Source organism: Pelodiscus sinensis, chromosome 31, assembly GCF_052426305.1.
Source record: "Pelodiscus sinensis isolate ZL-2025 chromosome 31, ASM5242630v1, whole genome shotgun sequence".
Taxonomy (NCBI): Eukaryota; Metazoa; Chordata; order Testudines; family Trionychidae; genus Pelodiscus; species Pelodiscus sinensis.
The window spans coordinates 13,172,549-13,197,859 of NC_143082.1; the positions used below are offsets into that span (position 1 = coordinate 13,172,549).

Genomic DNA, 25,311 nt, shown 5'->3' on the forward strand with positions numbered 1-25,311 from the left:
TTTGCAATGTGTACAGTAGATTATTTATTTTGTTATTTTGGAATAAAACTTTATTTTATGGCTTAATCTCTTCCCCCTCCCTACTCCCTGGCTGCCAGGTGGGGGTCCGTGGGATGGGGCGGGGGGCGTCACAGAGGGGGCGGGTGCCAGCGAATGGAGGGGAGAGCCCGGGGCAATACAGGGGGGGCAGGGTTAGGCTGCCAGGGGTCAGGAGAGAGGGGTGTGTATGTGTGTGGGGGGGAAGCTAGCCTGACCAGCTGCCGGCGTGGGAGTGAGGGGCTGAGGGGGAGCCCAGGGCTGGCAACAGCTGTGGGGTCAGAAGTGAGGGGCTGGGGGTGCAGGGTCGGAAGTGAGGGGCACCGGCAGCAATGGATGGTGGGTTCATTCACCCAGGGCAACGTGCTAACACCCACGCCCCTCCCCAGGCAGCCTGCCCTCCCCCAGCCTCAGGGCTAGCAACCCCCGACGGGCTCCCTTTCCTAGAACAGCCCCCCTCCCTTGGCAGGACCCCTCCTCCCACTTGAGAGCCCCCACCCGGAAGGACCCCTCCTCCCACTTGAGGTCCCCCCCTGCACAACCCAGAGTGGGGGGGCTACGGGGGGCTGAGGCCCGGGGATGTGCGCGTCTGGGGGGGTGGCGTTTGTACGTGGCTAGCATGAGGCGGTGATGGGAGGGACCCCGACAGCCCCCCCGCCACGCTGCCCCCCCCACGCAGCACCCACCCACCCACAGCTCTGTTCTGAGTCCGGCAGGGGTGGTGGCCCCTGGCCACGCCTCTCCGGGGTGGGCGCCGTTCTCCACGTGTCCAGTAGGGGGCGACCCGTGGCCCGGTCACCAGCTGGAGTTGGCCATGGGGTCGCCGGGGAAGCCGCAGGGCTGAGCCCCTTCCTCCATCTGCGCGTCCTGCAGGAGCCGGTCGATCTCCTCCTCCGAGGGCAGGTCCACGTTGACGCCCACGCTGGCCGGGAGAGAAGAGGAAGGCGCGTTGGGGGGGCAGCCGCGGCCCAGCCCCGTCCCCCGCCCCCTCCCTTCCCCGTGCACTTACCCCCGGTGCAGCAGCGGGGGTGGCAGGAGGGTCTCGCAGGGCAAGAAGAGGCTGGAGAGGGAGCAGGGGGGGATTTCTGGCATCTCCTCGTCGTGCGGCTCGGGAGACAGGTCCCCCAAGCCCGGGGGCATCCAGGGAAGCAAATTCCTGCAAGGCACGGAGCAGCCGGTGGGGGGGGGGTGCCAGCTTCCAGCTGGGCAGGGACTGGACGGCTCTGGGGTGGGGAATGGGGCTTGGGGCTGGTCCCTATCGGGCCCCAGGGGCGGGACTGGCTGACTTGGGGGCGGGGCTTGGGGCTGGTCCCTATCAGGCCCCAGGGCCGGGACTGGCCGACTTGGGGGCGGGGCCTGGGGCCGGTCCCTATCGGGCCCCAGGGCCGGGACTGGCCGACTTGGGGGCGGGGCCTGGGGCCGGTCCCTATCGGGCCCCAGGGGCAGGACTGGCTGACTTGGGGGGGCGGGGCGGGGCTTGGGGCTGGTCCCTATCGGGCCCCAGGGGCGGGACTGGCTGACTTGGGGGCGGGGCCTGGGGCCGGTCCCTATCGGGCCCCAGGGCCGGGACTGGCCGACTTGGGGGCGGGGCCTGGGGCCGGTCCCTATCGGGCCCCAGGGGCAGGACTGGCTGACTTGGGGGGGCGGGGCGGGGCTTGGGGCTGGTCCCTATCGGGCCCCAGGGCCGGGACTGGCTGACTTGGGGGCGGGGCCTGGGGCCGGTCCCTATCGGGCCCCAGGGGCAGGACTGGCTGACTTGGGGGGGCGGGGCGGGGCTTGGGGCTGGTCCCTATCGGGCCCCAGGGCCGGGACTGGCCGACTTGGGGGGGGGCCTGGGGCCGGTCCCTATCGGGCCCCAGGGTCGGGCCTGGCCGACTTGGGGGTCAGGAAATGGGCCCCGGGGCCTTTCCCCTCTCGTGGACTCTGGCTCCGGTCTCCTCCCAGGGTGGGGGACTGTGCCATGGGGCCGAGCTGGGGGGCAGGCAGTGGCTTGTGCAGGGGTGGGGACCCAGGGGACCGGTGTCTTACTGTGCCAGCGGCGGGCTGCTGAAGGGGCTGTCGGAGCAGAGGGGCAGCGCTGGGGCCGTGGTGCCCACGGGTACGGGGAGCAACGTCGGGGGGCTGCAGCGAAGACGAGAACCGGGCGGAGGGTGTTAAAGGGCCCTGGGGGGCAGTCGGGCTGCGGGGAAGGCGACCTTAACCCCTTCCTCCCCGGGGGCTGGGCGATGCCGGTGAAACCCAGCCCCCCTCAGCTGGGGGGTGGGAATGGGGCACAGGAGAGCTGCGGCAGACGCCGGTTCCAATCCAGTTCCACCCCGGCCCAGCGCTTACCTGTGGAATGGGTCTGCGGCAGGGATGTTCTCGTGGAACGGGGGCAGGACCATCGGGGTAGGGTACCCGGCAGGGCTGGCGACAAACAGACGCACAGGGCCTTAGGGCCGGGCCCGAGGGTCAGGCCCCCCCGGCCACAGCCCCCCAGCATTATGGGGATTCTCCGCGGGCCCCACGGCTCTAATTGCCCCGGGACGCAACCCCACACTGGAAAGCAGAGGCTGAACCCCAGCCTGCGGGGCTGGGCACCGCGGGGCGCTGGCCTCTTGCCGGGGCCACGTAGCGTGGGTCTGCCAGGGGCACAAGCCAGCCTGGCTTCACCCCGCCCCCAAGGGCACGGGGCAGCAGCCCGACCCACTGGCCCCGCCTCCTGGGGCTGACGGTCGCCCGGGCAGGTACTAAGCGCAGGGGGTCGGAGCGGGCGTCTTACCGCATGTCGGGGGGCAGCATCTGGACCGGGTTGGCCTGCTCGGGGCTGGGGCCCAGGAAGTCGAATATTTGCCCCTGGGCTGGGGGAGGGACGCCCTCAGGAGGCACCTGGGACAGCCGCAGCTGATCCCTGCAGAGACACAGCACCGTGGCAGCGGGGGGGCGTGGCCTTTCATGTGTCACCCAAAGGCCCTGCGCAAGCTCCTCCCCCTTTCCCGAGGCCCCACCCTCTAGCTCCTCTCTGCCCCCACCCCGAACACCTCCCCCAGCTGCCTGGCACGTCCTGTGCCAACGGGCAGAGGGTCACTTAGTAGGCTTGGGGGGGGGGGGATCTGCCCCAGGAGTTGTGGGCCCGTCTGCCCAAGCCCCATTCAGGCGGGTGCAGGGCTGGGTCGGGGGGGACTCGTCCGTGGGGGTGTTTCTATTGGTGGTGCACAGTCGCACCTGCCGCGGTGCACAACACAAAATTTATTCTGTACCAGGGTGGAAAAGATTAGACGGGGGTGGGGAACCTTTTTGGGCTGCGGGGAGCGGGGGGCGGGGGGGGCGTTGACCCCCAGAAAAACCAGGCAGGGGCTGGGCCATTGCTGCGTGCTGTCTACCTGACCCCAAGAGCACCAGCCCCCCAGCACGGGGGAGGGGCTGGCTCAGGGGAGGGAGGTTCCTGCCCCCCACCTACCTTTCGCTCTCCACCGTCATCTTGATGGCCGTGGAGACGTAGCCGCGGCCGTCCTTCCCCATCTGCTCCTCTGCGGGGAGAGGAAGGGGTGAGACACGGCCCCCCCGGCCGAACCCCAGGGAAGGGGGGGTCTGTGCGGGGGCAGGGCCCAGGGGAAGGCGCTGGAGGGCCAGGGACCCCCGGACACTCACTGTTATAATGGCTCCCGAAGGCCTGGTCCTTGGGCTTGTCGGGATACAGGTTGCGGAGCTGGACCAGGTCCCGGATGCGGTCGCCCAGGGAGCGGATGTGGAGGTCCTTGGCGGAGAAGGGCTGGATGTTCTCCACCTGGCTGGAGCCTAAGGGGAGGGGGGCAGAGGGTCAGCCTCAGTGCCTGGGCTCAGGTACGACGCCCCCCATGGCTGGGGGGCTCCCCGGGACCTCACCCCAGCAGCTCTATCGCCCCCTGCTGGTGGGGCTGAGCTCGGCCCCCCCTTCTATTGCCCCCTGCTGGCTGGGGCTGAGCACTGCCCCTCACCACCCGTCTATTGCCCCCTGCTGGCTGGGGCTGAGCACTGCCCCTCACCACCCGTCTATCGCCCCCTGCTGGCTGGGGCTGAGCACTGTCCCTCACCACCCTTCTATTGCCCCCTGCTGGCAGGGGCTGAGCACTGCCCCCCAGCTCTATCGCCCCCTGCTGGCTGGGGCTGAGCACTGCCCCCCCCACTCTATCTCCCCCTGCTGGCTGGGGCTGAGCACTGTCCCTCACCACCCTTCTATTGCCCTCTGCTGGTTGGGGCTGAGCACTGCCCCCCCCAGCTCTATCGCCACCTGCTGGCTGGGGCTGAGCACTGCCCCTCCCAGCTCTATCACCCCCTGCTGGCTGGGGCTGAGCACTGCCCCCCCAGCTCTATCGCCCCCTGCTGGCTGGGGCTGAGCACTGTCCCTCACCACACTTCTATTGCCCCCTGCTGGCTGGGGCTGAGCACTGCCCCCCCAGCTCTATCACCCCCTGCTGGCTGGGGCTGAGCACTGTCCCTCACCACACTTCTATTGCCCTCTGCTGGCTGGGGCTGAGCACTGCCCCCCCAGCTCTATCGCCCCCTGCTGGCTGGGGCTGAGCACTGCCCCTCCCAGCTCTATCACCCCCTGCTGGCTGGGGCTGAGCACTGCCCCCCCAGCTCTATCGCCCCCTGCTGGCTGGGGCTGAGCACTGCCCCTCCCAGCTCTATCACCCCCTGCTGGCTGGGGCTGAGCACTGCCCCCCCAGCTCTATCGCCCCCTGCTGGCTGGGGCTGAGCACTGCCCCTCCCAGCTCTATCACCCCCTGCTGGCTGGGGCTGAGCATTGCCCCTCACCGCCCGTCTATCGCCCCCTGCTGGCTGGGGCTGAGCACTGCCCCTCCCCCCAGCTCTATTACCCCCTGCTGGCTGGGGATGAGCACTGCCCCCTCCTACCATCCTTGCCGCGGATGACGTGGGCAATGGTGATGCCCCCGATCTCCGAGTCACTGAAGCGCAGCAGGAAGGTCCCATCAGGCGCTGCGCCCAGCAGCTTGCTGACGTACTGCTTGCTGATGAAGCCGATGATGAGCCTGGGTGGACAGACAGATGGATCAGAGAGCAAGCTGCAGCCACGGCTCCACCCCACCTCCTCTCTCGGGCCTCCCTCCCCTCCCGTTTTACTGAGCAAGGGGCGGGGCTGTGAATCCGGACACCTGGGTTCTTTTGTCCTCAGCTCTGGGAGCGAGGTGGAGTCTAGTGGTTAGAGCGGCGGGGGGAGGAAAAGGGGGGCCCAGAGTCAGGATGCCTGTATTCTTTCCCCAGAGCTGAGAAGGGAGTAGAGTTGGGTGCTTAGAGCAGAAGGGACACGGAGCCAGGACTCTTGGACTCTCTTCTTAGCTTGGGGAGGGCAGCGTGGTCTAGTGGTTAAAGCATGGGGGAAGGGCAGGGACCACACCACCTGGGTCCCCAGCATCGGGAAGGAGCGGCGCCTAGTGGTGAGAGCAGCGGGTTGCCAGCCAGGGTTCTCTCCCTGGCTCTACCATTCTTGCACCCCCTTCCCCCAATTCAGTCTTTCCCGGGGCGACCCCGAGGCACCCACCTGTCTGACCAGTAGCTTTTGAGGCACCTCTTGGTGAGGTCGAGGACTCCGTCAAACCACTGCCAGAAGGTGAATCCCCGGCCGGGCAGGATCTCCTGTGGGCAGCCGCAGAGAGGGGGTGAGGCCGGGCCCCGAGGGCGCAGCCTGCCCCCGCAGCCCGCCCCGCCCTCCTCACCTTGTTGAACTGGGCCCAGGAGACGCTGCGGTTGTGGAAGTCCTCGGGGCTGGCCGTGCTGGTGTTGAAGATCTTCTGGGCCAGGAAGAAGTAATGCTCCGGCAGCAGTCCCTTGCTGGTCTGCACCTCCGCCATGAACCGCAGGTTGAGGGTCTCGCACATCTTCTCCCACGGCACCCGCTCCGCCACCACGAACGGGACCCGGCCCTGCCCCAGGGCATGGAGGGCAGGTCAGGCCAGGCCCCCAGGCCCGCCCAGCCCCTCGGGCCCCTGGCACCACCCTCCTGCTTCATTTATTAGCCATCCTGGACATGGAGTGGGGGGCAGCCAGGCCAAATGAGGGGTGAACCCAGGAGTCCTGGGCAGACGTCCCGGCTTTAACCACTAGACCCCACTCCCCTCCCGAGAAAAGGATCGTAGTCTGGGTCCAAAGCCCTGCCCCCCTCGCTTTAGCTACTAGACACCCCCCCCCCCCAAGCTGGTAATTTAAAGAACCCCTGCCCCTCTCCTCTAACCCCCACCTCCGGGGAAAGAACCCAGGAGTCCCAGCTGCCTGCTCTAACCACTAGCCCCCACTCCCTGGCTCCGTGCTGTGGCCACAGGCGGCGGAAGCAAACCCCTCCCCCCGCCCTCCCGTCCCTGCGGGGCTCACGGGCTCGGAGAAGGCGTTGTCCCACAGCACAGTGGCCTTGGCGTTGTTGTCTTGGTTCCCGTGCACGATGACCACGATAGGCAGGGACAGGGCCTGGAGAGAGGAGGACAGAGCCCATGAGTGGGGGCGGGGCAGGGGGAGCGGTGCCCACCCTCACCGTGGCATCGGGCCTGGGGATGGCCCAGCGGGCGCCCAAATGGGCACCGGGTCAGGCACAGGGACTGCAGAGCTCAGCGGCCGCATCTCCAAGAGCCCCAGGGCTTGGCCCATGACCTTGGAGGGCGGAGCCGAGTTCCAGCCCCGGATGCAAACGGATCCAGGCAGCCTGGCCGGGACACCCCCCCCCCCCCAGGGCCCAGGGACAGGGCTGGGAGCCAGGAGCCACCCTGCCTCAGAGCGCCAGCCCCAGACCTGCAGGTGGAAGGTCTGGCTGCCGGAGCCCAAGGTCACGTCGGTGCTGAAGAGCACGGCACATTTCTCCTCCGTCACCGACTCGGAGCCCTTGCGCTCGCAGCGCTTGATCTTCTTCAGCAGCTGCCAGGACAGAGAGAGAGAGTCACAGCCGGGCTGGAGAGACAGGGCCCCAGCATCTTCCCTGGGCGTTACTGCAGCTCCCTGCCCCCAGCCCTGCCGGTGCCCCTCACTCCCGCCCTGCAGCCCCTGCCCCCCTGCCCTGCCGGTGCCCCTCACTCCCGCCCTGCAGCTCCCTGCCCCCCTGCCCTGCCGGTGCCCCTCACTCCCGCCCTGCAGCCCCTGCCCCCCTGCCCTGCCGGTGCCCCTCACTCCCGCCCTGCAGCTCCCTGCCCCCCAGCCCTGCCCCCCTGCCCTGCCGGTGCCCCTCACTCCCACCCTGCAGCTCCCTGCCCCCCAGCCCTGCCGGTGCCCCTCACTCCCGCCCTGCAGCCCCTGCCTCCCTGCCCTGCCAGTGCCCCTAATTGCCACCCCCTCAGTCCCTGCCAGCCCAGCTCTGCCCCCTGCCGGTGCCCCTCCCTTCCAACCCACAGTCCCTGCCCCCCAGCCCTGCCGGTGCCCCTCACTCAGGCCCCGCAGCCTTCCTCTGCTTCTCCCTTCCCCCAAACTGTCCCTGTGTGACATAGTGGGGGGGCTGTCTGCTTTGTAACCCAGTGTCCCCACCTGGCTGTGTTGCTATGTGCGATTCCCACCGACTCACTCCCCATGTGGATCGGCCCAGGCACCTGGCCTGAGCCGATAACAACCCTGTTCCCCGGGACTGTCCCCAGGCTGGGGGTAGGGCCGGGGAGCTGAGTCTGAGCTAGGCTAAGGAGGATGTTTTAGACCAAGGAAGGGGGTGAAGCCCCTGCCCCAAGGAGCACTGAGGCACTGCCCTGGCTCCTGTGTCCACACCCAGCTGAGAAGCAATAAACCCTTCGACTCTACTGGCCAGCGGAGAGTCACGTCTGGCTGCGGACGGCGGTGCAGGGTCGGGGGCCCCCGACGCGCCGTCACACCCTGGTGGCCCTCGGGCCCCAACCCCGGCTCCCAACTCGGCTCGTTGCCGCCAGCTTTGGGGGGGGGCACCCGACTCACCATGTTCTTGAAGGTGGCGGAGGACGCGGCGCTGGCGCTGTTGGTCTCCAGGGCGACTGTGTTGTGCACGATCTCCCCGGTGCTTTCGCTGTGCGGGGAGGGGGAGGGCGGTCAGCGAGGGGCTAACAGACGAGGGGTCGCCCTTTCCCGCTCTGCCGCCCCCGCAGGGCTGTCTCACCTGAGCGGGGTGCCGGAGCCGCCGAGCGCCAGCTCCCGCGCCTGCTTCTCCGTCACCATGTCGGCCTTGACCAGCTGGGGCTTGGTGGAGGCCTGAAGCAGCCGGGGGCCCAGCAGGAAGCGCACGCTGGCCTGGAACTTGGTCTGGGTCTTCAGCACCTGGGGCGGCTGCTTCTCCACCAGGAAGGAGCTGGGGGGAGGGTCACGGGCTTGACCGGGAGCCGGCGGGTCCCTCCACCGAGGCAGGAGCTGAGGGTCCCATCCCAGACTCCTCAGCCCCTCAGGATCAGCCTCCCAACTTCCTCCTCCTCCCGTTCCCCACCGAGCCCCCCCATCTCCTCATTCACCCTCCTGGCTGGGGAGGAGCAAGGTGGGATGGTCAGTGCAGCGGGCTGGGAGCCAGGACTCCTGGGTTCCATTTCTGGCTCTGGGAAGGGAGTGGGGCCTAGAGGTTAGAGCAGGAGGGTTGCTGAGAGCCAGGAGACCTGAGTTCTTCCCCCAGCTCCAGGCAGGTGTGTGTGTGTGGGGGGGGGTCTAGTGGTTAGAATAGGTGGGTTGGGACCCGGGGCACCTGGGTTCTATTTCTGGCTCTGGGACGGGAGTGGGGCCTAGTGGTTCAGGTGGACTGGAGCCAGGGTTCCGGGGTTCTTCCCCCAGCTCTGGGAGGACAGTGGGGGCTGGTGGTTCGAGTGGGGGGCACATTGTCACTATCCCCTTGGAGGAGCCTGGGAAGTGCTTTGCTCCTGTCTCTTCACCTTCACAAAAGGGCCAAGCAGACTCCGGCCCAGAGGGGAGCCCTCAAGTCCAGTCCCCCTCTGCTGCAGCAGCCCCTCTGAGCCCCCCAGGAGCGCTGCTGCCCCCAGCCAGGGCCCTGCCCTGCGGTACCTTTCCACCAGGGCGCTCAGCACTGCGTTGAGTCTCTCCAGGAGCCGGGAGAGCAGGTCGGAGCCCAGCTCCCCGCCAGCCGCTGCCACCAGCTGCTGCAGCTGGAAATAAATGTCCACCAGACTCTCACACCTGCCAAGAAAGCAGCCGGGTGGGGACACGTCTGAGCCGACCAGGGTGCTGGGCCGGGAGCCTGGTCTGTGGTTCCCAGCCCCACGCAGGCAAGACAGCGGTGCAGATCCCACCGCACCCACCAGCAGTCAGAGCGCAGCCAAGGGTTGTCAGTGCTGGGAGGGAGAGGGGAGCCCCCAGAGTCCCTGTGCCCCTCCTGCTCCTGTCCCCAGGCTCACCTCTTTTGGAGCGGCGCCAGGTTCTCCTCAAACACAGCCCCGTTCCCCGCCAGCTGCTGCTGCCGCTTCCAGATGTGCAGCCTGTTCAGCACCTGCACTTTGGCACCTTCCAGCTCCTTCACGGTCCCCAGCAGGAGAGCGGGCAGATCCTGGGGTGAGACAGGATGGGCAGGTTGGCGGGGGTGGGCAGGCCTGTCCTCCCCCTCGCTGCAGCTGAGCCCTGACGAGAGTGCCTCTCTGCGGATATGGGGTCACTTTGCATCCCCCCTCCCTACCATGGCATCTGCACTCACCTGTCAGTCCGCCCCCCTGGTCACCCTCCGCCCCAGCCTTCCTTACTCACGTTCCCCTGGAGTTTCCCCTCTGTCTTCAGCGGGGACTCCTGCAGATTTGGCTGCCGACAGGCTGTGGGAAGGGGTGTGACAAAGGCCTGGTTAATACCCATGCGTGTCCACAGAAAAGCAGCTGCTTCTGTACCCCCCCTCCCCCACCCACTCAGGGCGGGTACCGGGGGCCTGGAGCAGGGGAGAGGAGCCGGAAGCAGTTCTCCAGCCCAGAGGCAGATCTGGCTGTCGGCTCCGGTCCCTGGCTTGGGTCTCCAGCACCGGCCTGTGATACCCAGCTCAGGGCTGAGCTGGTGAGCTTACTCGGAAGGGCGAGATGAGGGCAGGGAAGATGGGGGGGTTGACTGCAGGGGTAGGCTTGCCAGGTGTCCGGTTTTCGCCCTGACAGTTCGGTATTTTGGCCTTCCATCCGGTAAAAAAAAGAGACATGTAAAATGTCCAGTATTTCTGTTTTCTTTGGACGGAGAGCTGGCGGCGTCCGCGAGGGTGGGAGGGAGAGAGGAAATTTAAAGGCATGGTGCCTTTTTTTTTTCTTGGCTCAAACAATTTTTCCCTGCCTGTTTGGGATTTTTTTGTGAAGCTATCTGGCATCCCTATGCAGGGGAAAGCCCCCCCCCCACCAAGAGATTGAGGCCCTCCACTCTCCAAGCCCCTTGTGTGTTGGGGTGGGGGTGTGATGGGGCACCTGCCCCACACTGGCTCTTTAAGGCTAAAACCCAGCTCTGGGAGCAAAGTCTAAGGCTGAAGCTGATATCGCTCATTAGGGCCCAGCGGGGGGCTGGGTTAAGAGCTTTGGGAGGCAGGCGGGACCGGGGTGCCAGGGGAAACTGGGGGCTTCCTGAGATGGAGCAGGGCTGGGGGAAGGCAGGCAGAGCTGGGGCGCCCTGAGGATACTGGGCTGCAGAGAGACGAGTCCCCACTCCCTTGCCAGTGCTGAGTGGCCATGTCAGGCTGCCTCTTGCCCTCAGGCAGGGGCTAGTGAAGATGGGCGGTGGCTCACGGAGGCAAGGCGGGTACAGGGGAACTGGGGGTTCCCTGGGAGGGGAGGACCCCTGAGTGCAGAGACTGATAGCCCCCCCCCCGCCGGAAGGGGGTCGAGGGACACTGCAGCAGGCACTGCTGGAGGGCAGAGCCTTGAAGAGGTTTGGGAGCGCCGTGGGTCCGGCACGGGAGAACGGGGTGAGAGGGGAGACACCAGGCAGAGGGAAGCGCCCCGTGGGCTGGCGAGAGCTATTCCCAGCACTACCAGCAGGAGGCACCGTGGAGGGGCATGTCTGCCCCACAGCTCCCAGCTTGGGGTGGGGAGGGGAGGTGCATGGGGGCGGAGGGGGACTGCGGGGAGATGGAGTCCGAGGGCCAGGAAAGAGAAGCTGAGGGAGGCTGGGGGAGCCCCCGTCTCCTTGTGTGGCACTGGAGTGGGCCAGGGGAGCAGGGGCTGGGCTGGGGGCATGTTTGGACCCGGGCAGAGCGAGCTGTGGAGGGAACAAACCCAGCCCGGGGCCAGATGGGGTGGGTGGGGCCTCTTGGGCCATTACCATGGCAACTGCATAATTAGCCTGGTCACTAGGGTGCCTGTCAGGGTCTGGAGTCTAGAACCTGGCTGGGTCCATGTGTAGCCCCCAACTCCACCCCCTTTGCACACCTGCAGCCCCTCCCACCTGTCCCTCCAATCTCCTGTTAATCCTTCTTTAACTCCACCCCATCTGCATGCCCATAACCCCACCCACCTGTCCCTCCAATCCCCTGCCAGCCCTTCTTTAGCTCCGCCCCCTCAGCACATGTGCAGTCCCTCCCACCCATCCTTCAATTACCTTCCTTTAACCCCGCCCCTCTGCACACCTCTAGTCCCACCCACCTGTCCCTCCAATCCCCTGCCAGCCCTTCTTTAGCTCCACCCCCTCTGCACATGTGCAGTCCCTCCCACCCATCCTTCAATAACCTTCCTTTAACCCCACCCCCCTGCACACCTCTGGCCCCTCCCACCTGTCCCTCCAATCCCCTGCCAGCCCTTCTTTAGCTCCACCCCCTCTGCACATGTGCAGTCCCTCCCACCCATCCTTCAATAACCTTCCTTTAACCCCACCCCCCTGCACACCTCTGGCCCCTCCCACCTGTCCCTCCAATCCCCTGCCAGCCCTTCTTTAGCTCCACCCCCTCTGCACATGTGCAGTCCCTCCCACCCATCCTTCAATTACCTTCCTTTAACCCCACCCCCCTGCACACCTCTGGCCCCTCCCACCTGTCCCTGCAACCCCCTGCCAGCCCTTCTTTAATTCCATTCCTTTGTACACCTGCAGCCCCTCCCACCTGTCCCTCCAATCCCCTGCCAGCCCCTCCTAGAGCCTCTCACCTCTGATCCCCTCTGCCATCTGCTTCCACCGCTCCTGGAGCGCCTGGATCTCCCCCACGCGGTGCTGCAGCCTCTGCAGGTCCAATCCAAACTTCAGCTCCTCCTGCCGGCGGTGGAAGCTGAGCGGCAAGTGGCGATCCTAGGGAAGCAGCAACGGGGGGTGTTATACATCAGCCCAGGCCCCCCCATCAGGCCCGCTGCGGGGGGAGACCCGGAGCCGCATCTCTTCTCATTCAGATGCTGTGGCGTCATGCACTTCCCTAGGATGGCAGCCCCCCAGCGGGAGGATACAGAACCGCCGGGGAGGGGCTCATTTACCCAGAGGGGGGCAAACCGCCCACACACCGCATGGCCCGAGCCGTGGCAGCGAGACCCACGTAGCACCAGCCACGAGATCCCTGGGCCAATGTGATCCAAACAGCATCTCTGTAGCTGGGCCCCCACAATCCCCTGGGAAATCCCACGGCACAGAGCCCTACTCCTGCCATCTGACAGCAGACCAGTGGGGCTGACTGCCATACGCACCCCCTGTCTAGGGCCCTAATCCTCCCTGGCCAAACACAGGTCAGCAGATGCTGCTAGCTGCAGCGAGGTGGGGGAAGGCTGTAGGTTGGGACGAAGGACAAAGTGCAATTGCTGGGTAGGAGGGGCTGGAGGCGTGCACGTGGGCGTTTGCACGTGCGCGTGTGTGCACGTGCAGCTCCAGGGAACGCCCCTTCAGGTGAGTCACTGACCTGTTTGAGCAAAGCCGCCCTCTCGCCCTCCAGAATTCCTTTCACAATTCCCACCAACCGCAGCGGGTCCCTCCGAAACGTGTTCTGTAACGGGCACGGAGGGGACGCCGTTAGCATGAATAGCAGGAGACTACCCATGCTCCCCCAGACTCCAGCCTCCTGCGGCCTCCTCCACACACGTGCAAACTGGTGCAAATCAGCATGTGCTGCCCTGCTTGTGGGCGTGAGTGGAGAATTCCGTGGCTGCAGGTTATACCCGCAGCCACGAGCCCACGGATCTTCGCCTCCCCAGTAGCTCACCCTAACAAGGAGGGTAGGAGGGCCACTAGACTAGAACACAGCAAAGACTCAAGGTTTGACCTCTGTCGGTTCAAAGGCAGCTCTCAGATTAAGTGGGGTTGGTTAGGTGTCGGATGAGAAATAGTTTTCCTGTCCCACAAAAGTGTGAGATTTTAGAATTCTCTCCCCCCCCCCCCACTCAAAAATGGGATGCAAATTCAAACTCTTGGCACATTTTTGCCACCCAATAATCCAGAAAAAGAAAATGGCTTGGCTCAATTGAAAGTGTAGCCAAGAAGGCTAATGGCATATATAATGTATGCTATCATGTGCTTTGTACATTGGACAAACGTCTCAGACACTTCGCCAAAGGACAATGCCCACAAAACAGATATTAGACAGGATCCCAAAGAAAAAACAGTTTCTTGCCATTTCAACCAGAAAGGACACTGTCTCAACGACTTAATTACCTGCATCCTGCTTCAGAAGCCTTTTAAATCTGCACTTGAAAGGGAATCCTCTGAACTGTCATTCATGCTAAAATTCGACACTCTATGCATCGGTCTCAACAAAGATACTAACTATCTTACCCATTACAAAGATAGCTTCCCCAATTATCACTTCTACTACCATTAGCTCACAGACATTTACCTTCCCCCCCCCCCTGCATCCTCCTCCTGTTCTGAAATGTGATTTGTCCTTTTCATGTGTGTTCATTTTTTTAATTGTATCCTTCGGTATATATGGTTGTGACTATTTTCTTCCACTATTTGATCTGAGGAAGTGGGTCTGGCCCACGAAAGCTCATCACCTAATAAACCACCTTGTTAGTCTTTAAAGTGCTACATAGCCCTGTATTTTGTTTCAGCTACACCAGACTAACACGGCTACATTTCTATCACAATGGCATAGTAGGTTGCATTAAGAGGAGCATTGCCAGTCGATCCAGAGATGTGATTATTCCTCTTAACTCGGCTCTGGCGAGGCCACATCTGGAGTATTGGGTCCAGTGCTGGGCCCCCAATTACAGGAAGGATGTGGATGCGTTGGAGAGGGTCCACCAAAATGATGAGGGGGCTGGAGCATATGACCTATGAGGAGAGGCTGAGGGATTTGGGTTTGTTAAGTCTGCAGAAGAGAAGAGTGAGGGGGGATTTGAGAGCAGCCTTCAACTTCCTGAAGGGAGGTTCCAAAGAGGCTGGAGAGAGGCTGTTCTCAGTAGTGACAGATGGCAGAACAAGGAGCAATGGTCTCAAGTTGTGGTGGGAGAGGTCCAGGCTGGATATTAGGAAAAACTGTTTCCCTAGGAGGGTGGTGAAGCGCTGGGATGGGTTCCCTAGGGAAGCAGTGGAGTCTCCATCCCTAGAGGTGTTTAAGTCTCGGCTTGACAAAGCCCTGGCAGGGTTGGTTTAATTGGGATTGGTCCTGCCTATGGCAGGGGGCTGGATTTGATGGCCTTCTGAGGTCTCTTTCAGCTCTATGATTCTATGAAAGGTTTTGTTTCAACCGTTTGAAAATGTTTTCTTTCGATTTTCACTTTTTACATCGATACCTTTCTCGGGTTGTACAAAATAGCGAAAAGTCACAACTCCCCCCTAAAAAACTTTGTTATGAAGTGCGAGGGAAAAAAAAATCCAAAACCTTGTCTTTTTGGCAAGTTTTCAAAGTGGAAGATTGGGTGAAAGGATCCCCTTTGTCATAAACAGCTGCCGTTCTAAGGTCTTGGTGGTTTTGGCCCAAACAGGATTTCAATTAAAAATCCCTCCCATGCTCCAGTGGGTTACAAGAAGCACAAGAAGCTATTCTGGTCCTCTGTGAATGTTCCAAACAAGCTAAAAATCAAAACAGAGGAGTTTGGTATGATGGTTCCAAGTTGGGGTACACAGCAGCTGTGATTTTAAGCGACTAGCACCGAAGATTCTGGTGTTAGCATGGAATTACAAAAAGAGTTTAACAGAGAGTGCCAATATTTTTAGTCCTGTAAAGAAAGTTCGGGCATATGTGTTTGGGCAAAGTGCCCGATGGGCATAAATTTGTACCAGGAAAAATGATTAAATCAACAGAGACTCAGACACATTGATCTAAGATTTAATCCCTTCTTTGTATTTAGTAGAGCAGATCCAAAAAGCATCCACGATTTTTTTTTGCTGGGAAAATTTCCAAAGATTTTATTTTTTTAACTTTCCTGGAAGGGGGAAAAAACAAGATGCCATCTGAGCAATGAAAGAGCAAAAGGTTTTCAGTAAAAAACACGTCCCCACTTTGGGGTTTGAACGCCAACCTCCCTATCCCCTCCCCGCCATTTTAAATCAAAAGTCAATCAAAAATCCCACAACTTTTTACCGAAACATTGACACTCGTTAAAAAGAAAAAGAGGGTCGCTCAAAATGCAAAAGACATGAAAAATATATTTGCCCTGCCCCGAAAAAGTCATTGCGGGTGGAGCGTGGTGGGGGAAGGTTCAAGGGATGCAAAAAATTGCCCCGGGGTTGTAATATTCGATGCTGCAAGGAGGGCCGAGGTGAGCGTGAAATGGTATCTGGGACCAAAATAAACCTAACTCCATATTGGTCCTCCGTGGCCGGGGTCCTCTGGCTCGTACCTGTGCCTGGAGAGAACACCTTTGCTCAGGGGCTCAGGCTGGAAAGTACCTGCCCTGTTTGGATCTGAGCTGAGACCTTGCAGTCTCACCGCATGCAAGACAGGCAGGCCCACCCGACAGCTGTGTGCTAGGGCGGCTGCGCCACACTGGCAGGAAGGGGTTAATGCAAGCGGCGGGGGAGGGGAGAGCCCAAAGGCTTTCAATGGGCCAATCAGGGTGTAGCTTGCCGGGGCAGGCCTGTATAAAAGGAGCTGCTCAGCAGAGCCTAGGCAGTTGGGCCCTGACCAGGGATGGTGCAGGACCTGGCTCCCAGAGACGCCCCTTTGGGGAAGCAGGCTCGGCGGGGCAAGAAAAGGCTGAAAGGCTGTGGCCTTGCTACAAGGGCCAGGAGGGTGTAAAGGGGCCGCAGGGGAAGCGTCCCCGGGAACAAGAGCAGTGCAGAGTCCCGCCCGTGGGACGGAAGATTCCCAAGCATCGTGACAGGCTGGGGACCGAATGGCTGAGCAGCAGTTCTGCAGAAAAGGACCTGGGGGATCCGGTGGATGGGAAGCTGGACAGGAGTCAACAGGGCGCCCTTGTAGCCAGGAAGGCTAACGGCATATTGGGGGGCGTTAGGAGGAGCATTGCCAGCAGATCCAGAGGTGTCATTATTCCCCTTTATTCGGCTCTGGCGAGGCCACATCTGGAGTATTGTGTCCAGTTCTGGGCCCCCCACTCTAGAAAGGATGTGGACGCATTGGAGAGGATCCAGCGGAGGGCGACCAAAATGATTAGGGGGCTGGAGCACATGACCTACGAGGAGAGGCTGAGGGAGTTGGGCTTGTTTAGTCTGCAGAAGCGAAGAGTGAGGGGGGATTTGAGAGCAGCCTTCAACTCCCTGAAGGGGGGTTCCAAAGAGGATGGAGAGAGGCTGTTCTCAGGGGGGGCAGATGGCAGAACGAGGAGCCATGGTCTCAAGTTGCAGTGGGGGAGATCTAGGTTGGATATTAGGAGAAACTCTTTCCCTAGGCGGGTGGGAAGCGCTGGGATGGGTTCCCTAGGGAGGGGGTGGAGTCTCCATCCCTAGGGGTGTTTAAGTCCCGGCTTGACAAAGCCCTGGCTGGGTGATTGAGTTGGGTTGGTCCTGCCTTGGGCAGGGGGCTGCACTCGATGACTCCTGAGGTCTCTTCCCACCCTGGGATTCTATGACAAGGCAGCCACCAGAGGGTCCCTGGGTCGGGACCCAGAGTCGCAAACGGGCCTGGGTGCCCTCCCAACCTCTTGCATCCCACTTGGCCACCAAGGCGTGGCTCATGCAGACTGTGGCTGGCTCCTGAGACGGAAGGCCTACCACCAAACCCCCGGCAGGCGGCCGAGAGACACTGGCGCGGGCACGGCCAGAGGGCAGCAGCCTGAAGGGGGCGCCGTGGCGCCGTGAGTCCAGAACTGGGGCGTCGGAGTGAGGCCGGGGGCGGAAGGAGGCGCCCTGCGGGCTGAAGAACGAATCCCCCAGAGCAGCCAGCAGGAGGCGCCGCAGAGGCAAGTCCCAAGCTGTCAGCGAACAGGCCTGGGGGGGGCGGATGCCCCAAGGGGTTCACCCCGGCCACCCAGGCTGAGGACTGTGTTCCCGTGTCCCATTGCTACGTGACATGCTCCTAGCCCTGGCAAGGTGCCCCCCCACCCCTGGGAGTCCCCTGCCCCGCACCCCGTCCCGGGCCTACCTCCAGGTTATTGATGTGTTGCAGGACCTGACATGGCTGCCTGTTGCCACCCGGCAGGCTGCGGAGCTTCTCCACCATGGCAGAGAGCAGCGCGTTGGCCGCGCTGGTGCAGAACGCGTCGGTGCCCGTGAGGAACTCCCTGGCGGCGGAGGGAAGCGCGGGTGAGAGGAACGGCTGCAAACGGCCCAGACTTTCCCCCCCCCACCTCCTCCCACCAGGCCGGGACGGTCTTCAAACTGCTCCCGATGTTCAGGGCCCTGTTTGGGGATTTTAGGAGCCGGAGCTGCGGCTTGGTTCCTCCAAGAGGAAAGAACAACAAGTGGGGCAGGGGAGGGAGCAGTGCGGGAGAGTGAGTGGGGCAGGGGAAGGAGTGAAGGGAGGGGGGAGTGGAGGGGGGGGTGAGGGAGGGAGTGGAGAGGAGGGCGGGGGACGAAGCGGGAGGGGAAGCAGGGCAGGAGTGGAGGGGGGCAGGGGAGGGAGCGGGGCAGGGAGCGGAGGGGAGAGGGTGCAGGGCGGGGGAGGGAGCGGGGTGGGGCAGGAGGGGAGGGGGCTGGAGAGGGAGCAGGGCAGGAGTGGGAGGGTAGGGGAGGGTGTGGAGGGGAGAGGGAGCAGGGCGGGGGAGGGAGCGGGGTGGGGCGGAAGAAGAGGGGGCTGGAGAGGGAGCAGGGCGGGAGTGGGGGGGCAGGGGAAGGAGAGGATGGGAGAGGGAGCAGGGCGGGGGAGAGAGGGGAGGGGAGAGGGTACAGGGTGGGGGAGGGAGTGGGGGCGGGGTGGGAGAGGAGGGGGCTGGAGAGGGAGCAGGGTGGGAGTGGGGGGGCAGGGAGCAGAGGGGAGAGGGAGCAGGGCGGAGGAGGGAGCGGGGGGAGAGGGAGAGGGAGCAGGGGCAGGAGAGGAGGGGACAGGGGAGGGAGCGGGGCAGGGAGTGGAGGGGAGAGGGAGAGGCTGCAGGGCGGGGGAGGGGGCGGGGCAGGAGAGGAGGCGGCTGGAGAGGGAGCAGGGCAGGAGTGGGGGGGCAGGGAGCGGAAGGGAGAGGGAGCAGGGTGGGAGCGGGGCAGAGCAGGAGAAGGAGAGGAGAGGGAGTGGAATGGGAGAGGAGGGAGCAGGGGAGGGTGGGGGGAAGCGGGGCTGGAGAGGGAGCAGGGGCGGGAGAGGAGGGGGCAGGGGAGGGAGCGGGGCAGGGAGCGGAGGGGAGAGGGAGCAGGGCAGGGGAGGGAGCGGGACGGGAAGAGGAGCCAGAGCGGGGCTGGAGAGGGAGCAGGGCGGGAGTGGGGGCCAGGGCAGGGAGCGGAGGGGAGGGGAGAGGGAGCAGGGCGGGAGTGGGGGCCAGGGCAGGGAGCGGAGGGGAGGGGAGAGGGAGCAGGGCGGGAGTGGGGGGCAGGGCAGGTGAGGGAGCGGGAGGGGAGGAGGAGCAGGAGCAGGACGGGAGAGGAGGGGGCTGGAGAGGGAGCAGGGCGGGGGTGGGGAGGCAGGGCAGGGAGCGGAGGGGAGAGGGAGCAGGGCGGGAGTGGGGGGCAGGGCAGGGAGGGGAGGGGAGAGGGAGCAGGGTGGGGGTGGGGAGGCAGGGCAGGGAGCGGAGGGGAGGGGAGAGGGAGCAGGGCGGGGGCAGGTTGTGGGTCCTGCCCCTCGGCGGGCGCCCGGGACGGGCGCTTGGCGCTCACCAGGGCTGGTTTTCCAGCCAGTCGGCCAGGAGCCCGCGCAGGCTGCCTGGGAATTCTCCGTAGAGGCCGCTGACGTGCTCCGGAGGCAGGGCAGAGACGAGGCTCCACAGGGACATCTTGCCGCCTACGGGGCTAAAAATAGGCAGGAGAGGACCACGTGAGCCAGCCGCCGTTAACCCCCCAAACCTTCCCTGCAAGCTACCTGGCTTCTCCCTCGGGGACCCCGGAAAGAGCAATGTGGACTAGTGGAGAGAGCCCTGAACTAGGCCTCCGGAAACCTGGGCTCTGGCTCCCACTCAGCTGCTGGTCTTCTGCGGGGCCTTCGCAAGTTGCGGCTCTGCCTCATGCCTCAGTTTCCCCATCCATAAATGGGAGGAGGGGAGCAGTGCCACTGAAGAGAAGAGATCAGCATCATTATCGTCCCACGTGTCAGGGACAAGGGACGGGGAAAGAACAGGTGGCCCGGTGGTTATGCTGCTAGAGCCCGGTTCAATTCCCTGCTCTGTGCGGTGGGGGGGTGGGGGGTGGTGGTGGTGGTGATGTGCCTCAGTTTCCCCATTTCTACAACAGGGAGAATACACAGCCTCATGGGGCAGGGTTGTTTGTATGGAGATAAATATCTTACAGGCTGGTGCTCGGGAGGGGGCAGAGAAGTACTGAGGACAGGTTTAAAGTCTAGGGCAGAGGGAGTTGGAGCATGTGGGCCTGAGAGCCGCACACCCCCAGCTTGCCCGTTCAGCAGCAAAGCACGCAATCTCTGCTTGGCCCACCCTTTCCGTCATTTCCAAAGCCTGTTGTGCCCGCCCCACCTCCCTCCCTGGCATCGCCTCTCCCTTCTCCACCCCAGCGTGCACGCCCCCCTCCTCCTGGGGAGCCTGCTGCCCCCTGCCCCCCACCATCTCAGCAACGCTTAACAAACGGGTGGGATTCACTGGCACGGGATGTCCTGGCAAGTGGGAACACACGGACGTTTCTAGACCAAGAGCTGTAATGGGAAGGTCATAAACTCTCATGCTCCAGGACAAATGCTGCCCCCTAACTCTTAGAGGTCAGGAAGAAACTTCCCCTCCCCCCCGTGCCCCATATCTGCTTCCTGGCGGAGACAGACAGATCAAAGATCCGCTCCCGTCTTGCATTCCTTGTGCCACCTTAGTCCTTCCAGAGTCTGGAAACGGGACACGTTCTGCTCCTGGGTCCAGCTGGCAAATCCCGCCAGGACCCACCGTTTGCAAGCGAGAAACATTTCAGGCCAGGTCTTATATAGCCGCCTCCCCCTCCCTGCCCTGGGTTTCCATAGAGCCGCTCCAGTTTGCTCACACGCTGGCCTCCCCGCGTCTTCCCCTGCAGCCCGATCTTTGCACGTCTCTGCTCGGAAAGGAGGCGGAGCGCAGAGACGCTGGCAGGAGCCGGCTCCCTCTGGGATCCAAGCTCAGGAGTGAAGCTTGAGCCCTAGAGACGGCTCCAAACAATCCCGGAGGCAAAGTCGGAGGCGAGCCGGCGTTTGCGGAGGCCTCGCGGGCCAGGCCAGGAAACCAGCCCCGGCTGACAACACGCAGCGGCCCCTCGGCGAAAGCAAACCAAAGCCGCCTGCTTGGGGAAGTGGGTTTGCGTGACGGATGGCAAACACCCAAGGCCTTTTTTTTCCTCCCCTTCCACTCGCGTGGCGCAGATGGAAAAGGGTTCTCAGCTGCCAGTGGGCACCACCCACTTTGCCCGCCCGCGGCCGGGGGCGGCAGAATGCGGCGAAGCCATGAAGGGAAGAAACAAACCCAGGCCCCTCACCAGGCCCTCTGAAATCGACAGGGCTCCGTCCTCTCCCCATCCTAAGCCGGCAACAGCTCTGGGGGGCCTGGAATGGGTTAATTTTTGACTGTGGATCCTGGCCCAAATGCAGCATTGCCAGATAACTCCAGTCTCCCCACGCCCATGGGAAGGGAGCCAGCTCACGCTGGTAAACACCCGCGGGGTCACCCCAGCGATCTCCACCCCCTTGCAGAGCGCGGCTGAACATGGACCCTGCTGGGGGGAAAACAGGACCCGAGCAGAACCGGCCCCGGCCTGAGTTTGCTGGGAGCCCCAGGTCTCAAAAGCTACAGCCAGGCCCGCGAAGGGAGGCGCTGGCGGGGGTGGGGGGACGACAAAGCCGGCTCCCCGTGGGTGGCCCTTCAGAGCCGGACCGGCTCCGTGAAGCGGGGTGTGAATTCCCCCCCCCCCCAACGACTTTCACCCTGGAGACGCTCTGATTCCTCGGCACGTGCGGCCCAACCACGCCCCTTTGCCCCGTCCCCTCAGCCCTCCCCCCCGGAGACAGAGTCCCCTGGGGTGTGTCGGGGCTGCTCAGCCGGGCCTGCGGATCAAGTCCACCCGGGCAGGTGATAACCACGTTTCGGGGCTGGAGGCCAGGCCAACTCAGAAGTGCCATTACCGGAAAGAGGCGCCGGGCCCCTCACCCGTGGTTTCTGAGCCCCTCCGGAGCTCCTGAAATCCCGCCTCCCGCCTGGCACCCGGGGCCACACAGCAGACCAGGCCTCCCACCAGCAGCAGGCAGGAATCGGCAGCTCCTATCCTGCATCAGCTCCGATCTGGGCAGTTACCCCCCACCCCCGGCTACCCCTCGGTGGCTTTCGGGGCAAATCGGCCGCCCACGGCGCTGTCTGCGTGCCCAGCGTGCTTCTGCCGGTTTCCCAGCTCCGGCGGGGCTGCGGGTGTGTAGACGCGGCGCGGGGCCTGTGCGGCTGGGCTGGGGGTCCGTGCGGCTGGGCTGGGGGCCCGTGCGGCTGGGCTGGGGGTCCGTGCCGACGGTTGCAGTCTTAGCTGGCTGCTACCGGCTCGGCAGGACCCTTTCTGGAGACTGGCAGCTGCCAAGGTGACCCCTTTCCTCTCCCCTGGGCAGCAGGTATTCCCGGACCCTTCAGGGGAAGGAGGGAGGAGGCGAGGCCCCACCGGGGAAGTAGGGAGGCCTCCGTGGGCTTTCTACTTAGTCATAGGCAGTGGGAAGCGGAGGCCGGTCCCAGCACTGGAGGCGGTAGCCCAGCTGTTTGCGGTTACTCATGACCTGCTCTGTCATTTCCTGGCAAGAAGAGGCAGGAGCCGACCCGCTCCCCTGCTTCCCCCCCCAACCCCTGTGGGGCAGGAAGGCACCGGCACCGCGAGGAAAGGGTTGTACTGGCGGCTGCGCCCCCGCTGGGCCCTTCCCCACCCACCAGCCGCGTGACTCCGAGGGTCCCGTGCGGCCCTGGTTCCCAACCTAGCAGCTTCTCTGCTCGGGTCCGGGGCTGAGACAGGGTCCGCCCACCCCGTGCGGCTTTTGTTCTTGGTGGCGAGAAGCCGGCAGAGATTTCAAACTCGTGGCGGAAGGAATGCCCAAGGGGTAGAGTCCAGGAGATCAGTCCCAGCTCCACCACCTGCCTCCCATGACTCCGCCTCTCACAGCCTCAGTTTCTCTCTCCAAGCCGGCTCAGGTCCCACGCGGCTCAGATTTCAAGGCATACAAGCCATCTGAAAGCTGCCAAGCCAACCCCCCTCTCTCAGGCTGGCAGGTTCCTAACCCCCTTTGCCCGGGCGTGTGGCAGACGGGAAGCCACAAGCTACAGTTCGCATGCCAGTGAAAGCTCTGCCGATTCAGAGCGAGAGAGAACGGGGCTTCCCCAGTTGACCCCACCCGTGTCTGACGCTCGGTGGAGCTTGGTCTTTCGCCCACAGGAAGGGCAGGGCGGTTTGCAGCCGTAGAATCACGGGGGACTTTGGGAGCCACAGGGGCCCCCACGCACAGCACAGCCACCGTGGTTTGAACACACACTGGTGAGCCTGCAGAACTCACCGACACATGATTTCATCACGCCGGGCAGGATTTCTCACGACGACCTGACATGACCCTCGTCCGGGGACTAATGGGAACAAGGGCTACGAACTCCCTGCCTAGGGCTGAGGAAGGACAGACGATTGCGTTTCACGAGGCGCCGCAGCAGCGCGAACGTGCAGGGGCGCTTGTGAAAACAAAGGCCCGGAAGCTGCTCCCGATTCTTCCCTGGATTCTCCGTGGCTCCGTGGGGGAGATTCCAAGGAGCAGAAAAGCCCCTTGGGTGTTCTCCTTGCAGCCTCCCCTCCCCTGTTTGCCTGGAAAAGTGGGGGCAGAGTGGGGTGCACAGGCATCAAGTCAGAGCAAAGAGCCTCTCCCCACCAGGCCTCAGGTGACCCTTGGTCTCCCCAAACCTCCCTGCCGGATCCGGCCTGGCCCCTTAGATTGCATCACAACCCAGCATCCAGTCTTTGGCCTGCTCCTCTCCCCCTCACTCCCGGAGCCCTACCCAGCCACATTCCTCTTGCTCCACGCTGCCCCGGCAGAGAATTTCCCATCAGCCACGCCTTGACCGGCCTGAAACTCCCCCCGGACTGCGAGGGACCGGCCTCCCCCGGAGGCAGGCGGGGGCACGGATCTCTCTCTGGGAGGCGCATGAGGAGCGCCGGGAAGGGGATACCCTCAGGGGAACCGTGGGAAAGCGCCGTCCAGCCACTCTCCGGCGCGCCTGCCAGCTGGGGGCTGCCACTTTCGGGGGCAGGGGCAGGGGGATACCCCGTCCCACGGAGATGGAAAAGAGAGCCGGATACGCAGAGAGAAACTCGGCTTCCGCCAGGAGCTGCGGCCACTTTTCCTCCCTCTCCACTTTCTCCCGCTCCCCGGCCTTCCTCTTTTTGTAGCTACCCTAAGCCACCGGAGGGGGGGCAGCACCCACTGCGGATTTCCTGTGCACGCCTTCCTCAGGGGCATTCCTGAGTCGCTCGCCTCTGGGCCCCCCCTGCGGGAAGGGAGCTCAGTTCGGGGGGGGGGGCACACAGGGAGGAGGGGGATGGCAGGAAAGCATATGGTCCTCTAGCTCTGAAAGCACACGGCCCTGCTCCCCTCCCCACCCGCTGGGTGAGGGAGGCCTGGTTTTCCCCCTATAGACACCGGCTCGGGACTGGGGTTGTCCCCCACGCTGCAGCAGTCCTGCCCCCCACCGCCCAGCATCCCCCTGCAAGGCCTCTGGAAAGGGGGCTCAGACCTGCACAGCAGCGGGCACCTAGCGCTCGGGGCAGGTGGGGGGACAACAGCTAGCCCCCTCCCCTATCGGCCAGAGCCATGCAAGCTGGGGAAGGGCCACAGCCTCCCAAGAGGCCCTACTCCTGACACCTACACTTGTCCCTTCTCTTGGCTTTGCCTGAGCATCCCAAAGGGAGCTCTTTTATAGCCCTGCTCCCTTTCCCAGCATGCACTGCAGGCCACACCCATGGGCTCCCTGGACTCCAAGTCCCAGAATCCCTTCTTTCCATGGTCAGGAGTGAGAGAGTGACTTCCCTTAAAGGGCCGGACCCCCCTCCCCCTTTTGGTTTATTTATCCTGCTGCACCCCCTCCCCGGCTGGGAACTCCAGAGAGACTCGTCCAGCTGTACGGCTCCTGGGTGGCCAAGCTTGGGTCCTGGCTCCCTGCCCCACCTCCAGCTGGAGCTGAGGAGAGAGCCACTCCAGGGCTGGAGAGAGAACCCAGGAGTCCTGGCGCCCAGCCCTTGCTCTAACCACTAGTCCCCACTCCCTCTAAACTCAGTGGCATTGCGGCCCCGGGCTGGGGCAACAGCCTTCGAGTCTGGGTAATACTGGTCAACAAAACAGCAACACCAGGGCTTCCTCCCTCGCTCGCTGTCAGGCCTCCGGGCTGCCCAGCTGGCAGGATGCCTGGAAGGAAGCAGCCAACTTCCTCAGCAGGCTGCAGATTTTAAAGGCAGCCGTGGCTCCTGCCAGCCTGGGCAGGTAGCCGGGGGGCGGGGAGGGACCCTCATTCCTGGCCAGGCCTCAAGCCCGTTCCTGGGGCACATGGTGGCCCGAGCGAGCCCAGCTGGGAGAGCGGATCCCCTCCCTCCCCCTCCCGCCAGCTGGTCCCTGGGTGCCTAGATGGCCCGGCCCCCAGCCCCATTCCCGGGGGGGGGGGGGGCGCGTTTGTCCAGCCTCGCCGTTACCTTGTGGCCAGCCCCGTGCCAAGCTGTAGACGTTGCTGCCAGCGGCCGCGTCTGTTTAATCCATCCTGCCCCAGAGGGGCCGGGGGCTGGCGGGCCGGGCTCAGGGCTTCTCGGCCCCCCGCCCGCTCCCCGTGGGGCGCTCGCCGTGGGGTTTCCGGCTTGGCAGGGCTGGACGGGGCGCCAAGTGACGATTGGTGCGGGAGAGGCTCTCGCAGGCTGACATCAGAGCCTCTGCACTGTAACTGAAAGTAACCCACGGCAGGAAGAGGGAGGAGGCCTGGGGAGGGCGGGTCGCACCCGGGCCGTCTG

General features: G+C 63.9%; 1 protein-coding gene across 7 annotated transcripts; it reads right to left on the bottom strand.

Moving 5' to 3' along the window:
• Window positions 1-11: 11 nt before the first annotated feature.
• Window positions 12-25,311, bottom strand: STAT6 (signal transducer and activator of transcription 6). Of its 7 annotated transcripts, XM_075901815.2 has the most exons (23): window positions 25,003-25,311; window positions 22,832-23,127; window positions 19,012-19,143; window positions 17,354-17,492; window positions 12,773-12,856; window positions 12,039-12,177; window positions 9,688-9,749; window positions 9,345-9,493; window positions 8,995-9,126; window positions 8,111-8,299; window positions 7,933-8,020; window positions 6,796-6,918; window positions 6,385-6,477; window positions 5,733-5,939; window positions 5,558-5,652; window positions 4,912-5,048; window positions 3,667-3,813; window positions 3,476-3,545; window positions 2,798-2,926; window positions 2,368-2,442; window positions 2,065-2,157; window positions 1,046-1,192; window positions 12-958 (listed from the first exon to the last, which is right to left on the bottom strand). In XM_075901815.2, the coding sequence occupies exons 2-23, from the start codon at window positions 22,837-22,839 to the stop codon at window positions 832-834; spliced, it is 2,565 nt and encodes an 854-aa protein (XP_075757930.2). In that variant the 5' UTR covers window positions 22,840-23,127; window positions 25,003-25,311; the 3' UTR covers window positions 12-831. The 7 variants fall into 7 exon arrangements, with proteins under 7 accessions (XP_075757930.2, XP_075757932.2, XP_075757933.2 ...); XM_075901817.2 differs by lacking the exon at window positions 22,832-23,127 and having other exon boundaries at window positions 25,003-25,310; XM_075901818.2 differs by lacking the exons at window positions 22,832-23,127; window positions 25,003-25,311 and adding an exon at window positions 20,329-21,200.

What these genes read in the sequence shown, in the direction of transcription:
- STAT6 (XM_075901815.2), bottom strand. An exon ending in GGGCGGCTTTGCTCAAACAG is followed by an intron (nt 12,178 to 12,772) that starts GTCAGTGACTCA and finishes CTGCTTCCCTAG; the next exon opens with GATCGCCACTTGCCGCTCAG. An exon ending in GCCAGACCTTCCACCTGCAG is followed by an intron (nt 6,478 to 6,795) that starts GTCTGGGGCTGG and finishes TCCTCTCTCCAG; the next exon opens with GCCCTGTCCCTGCCTATCGT.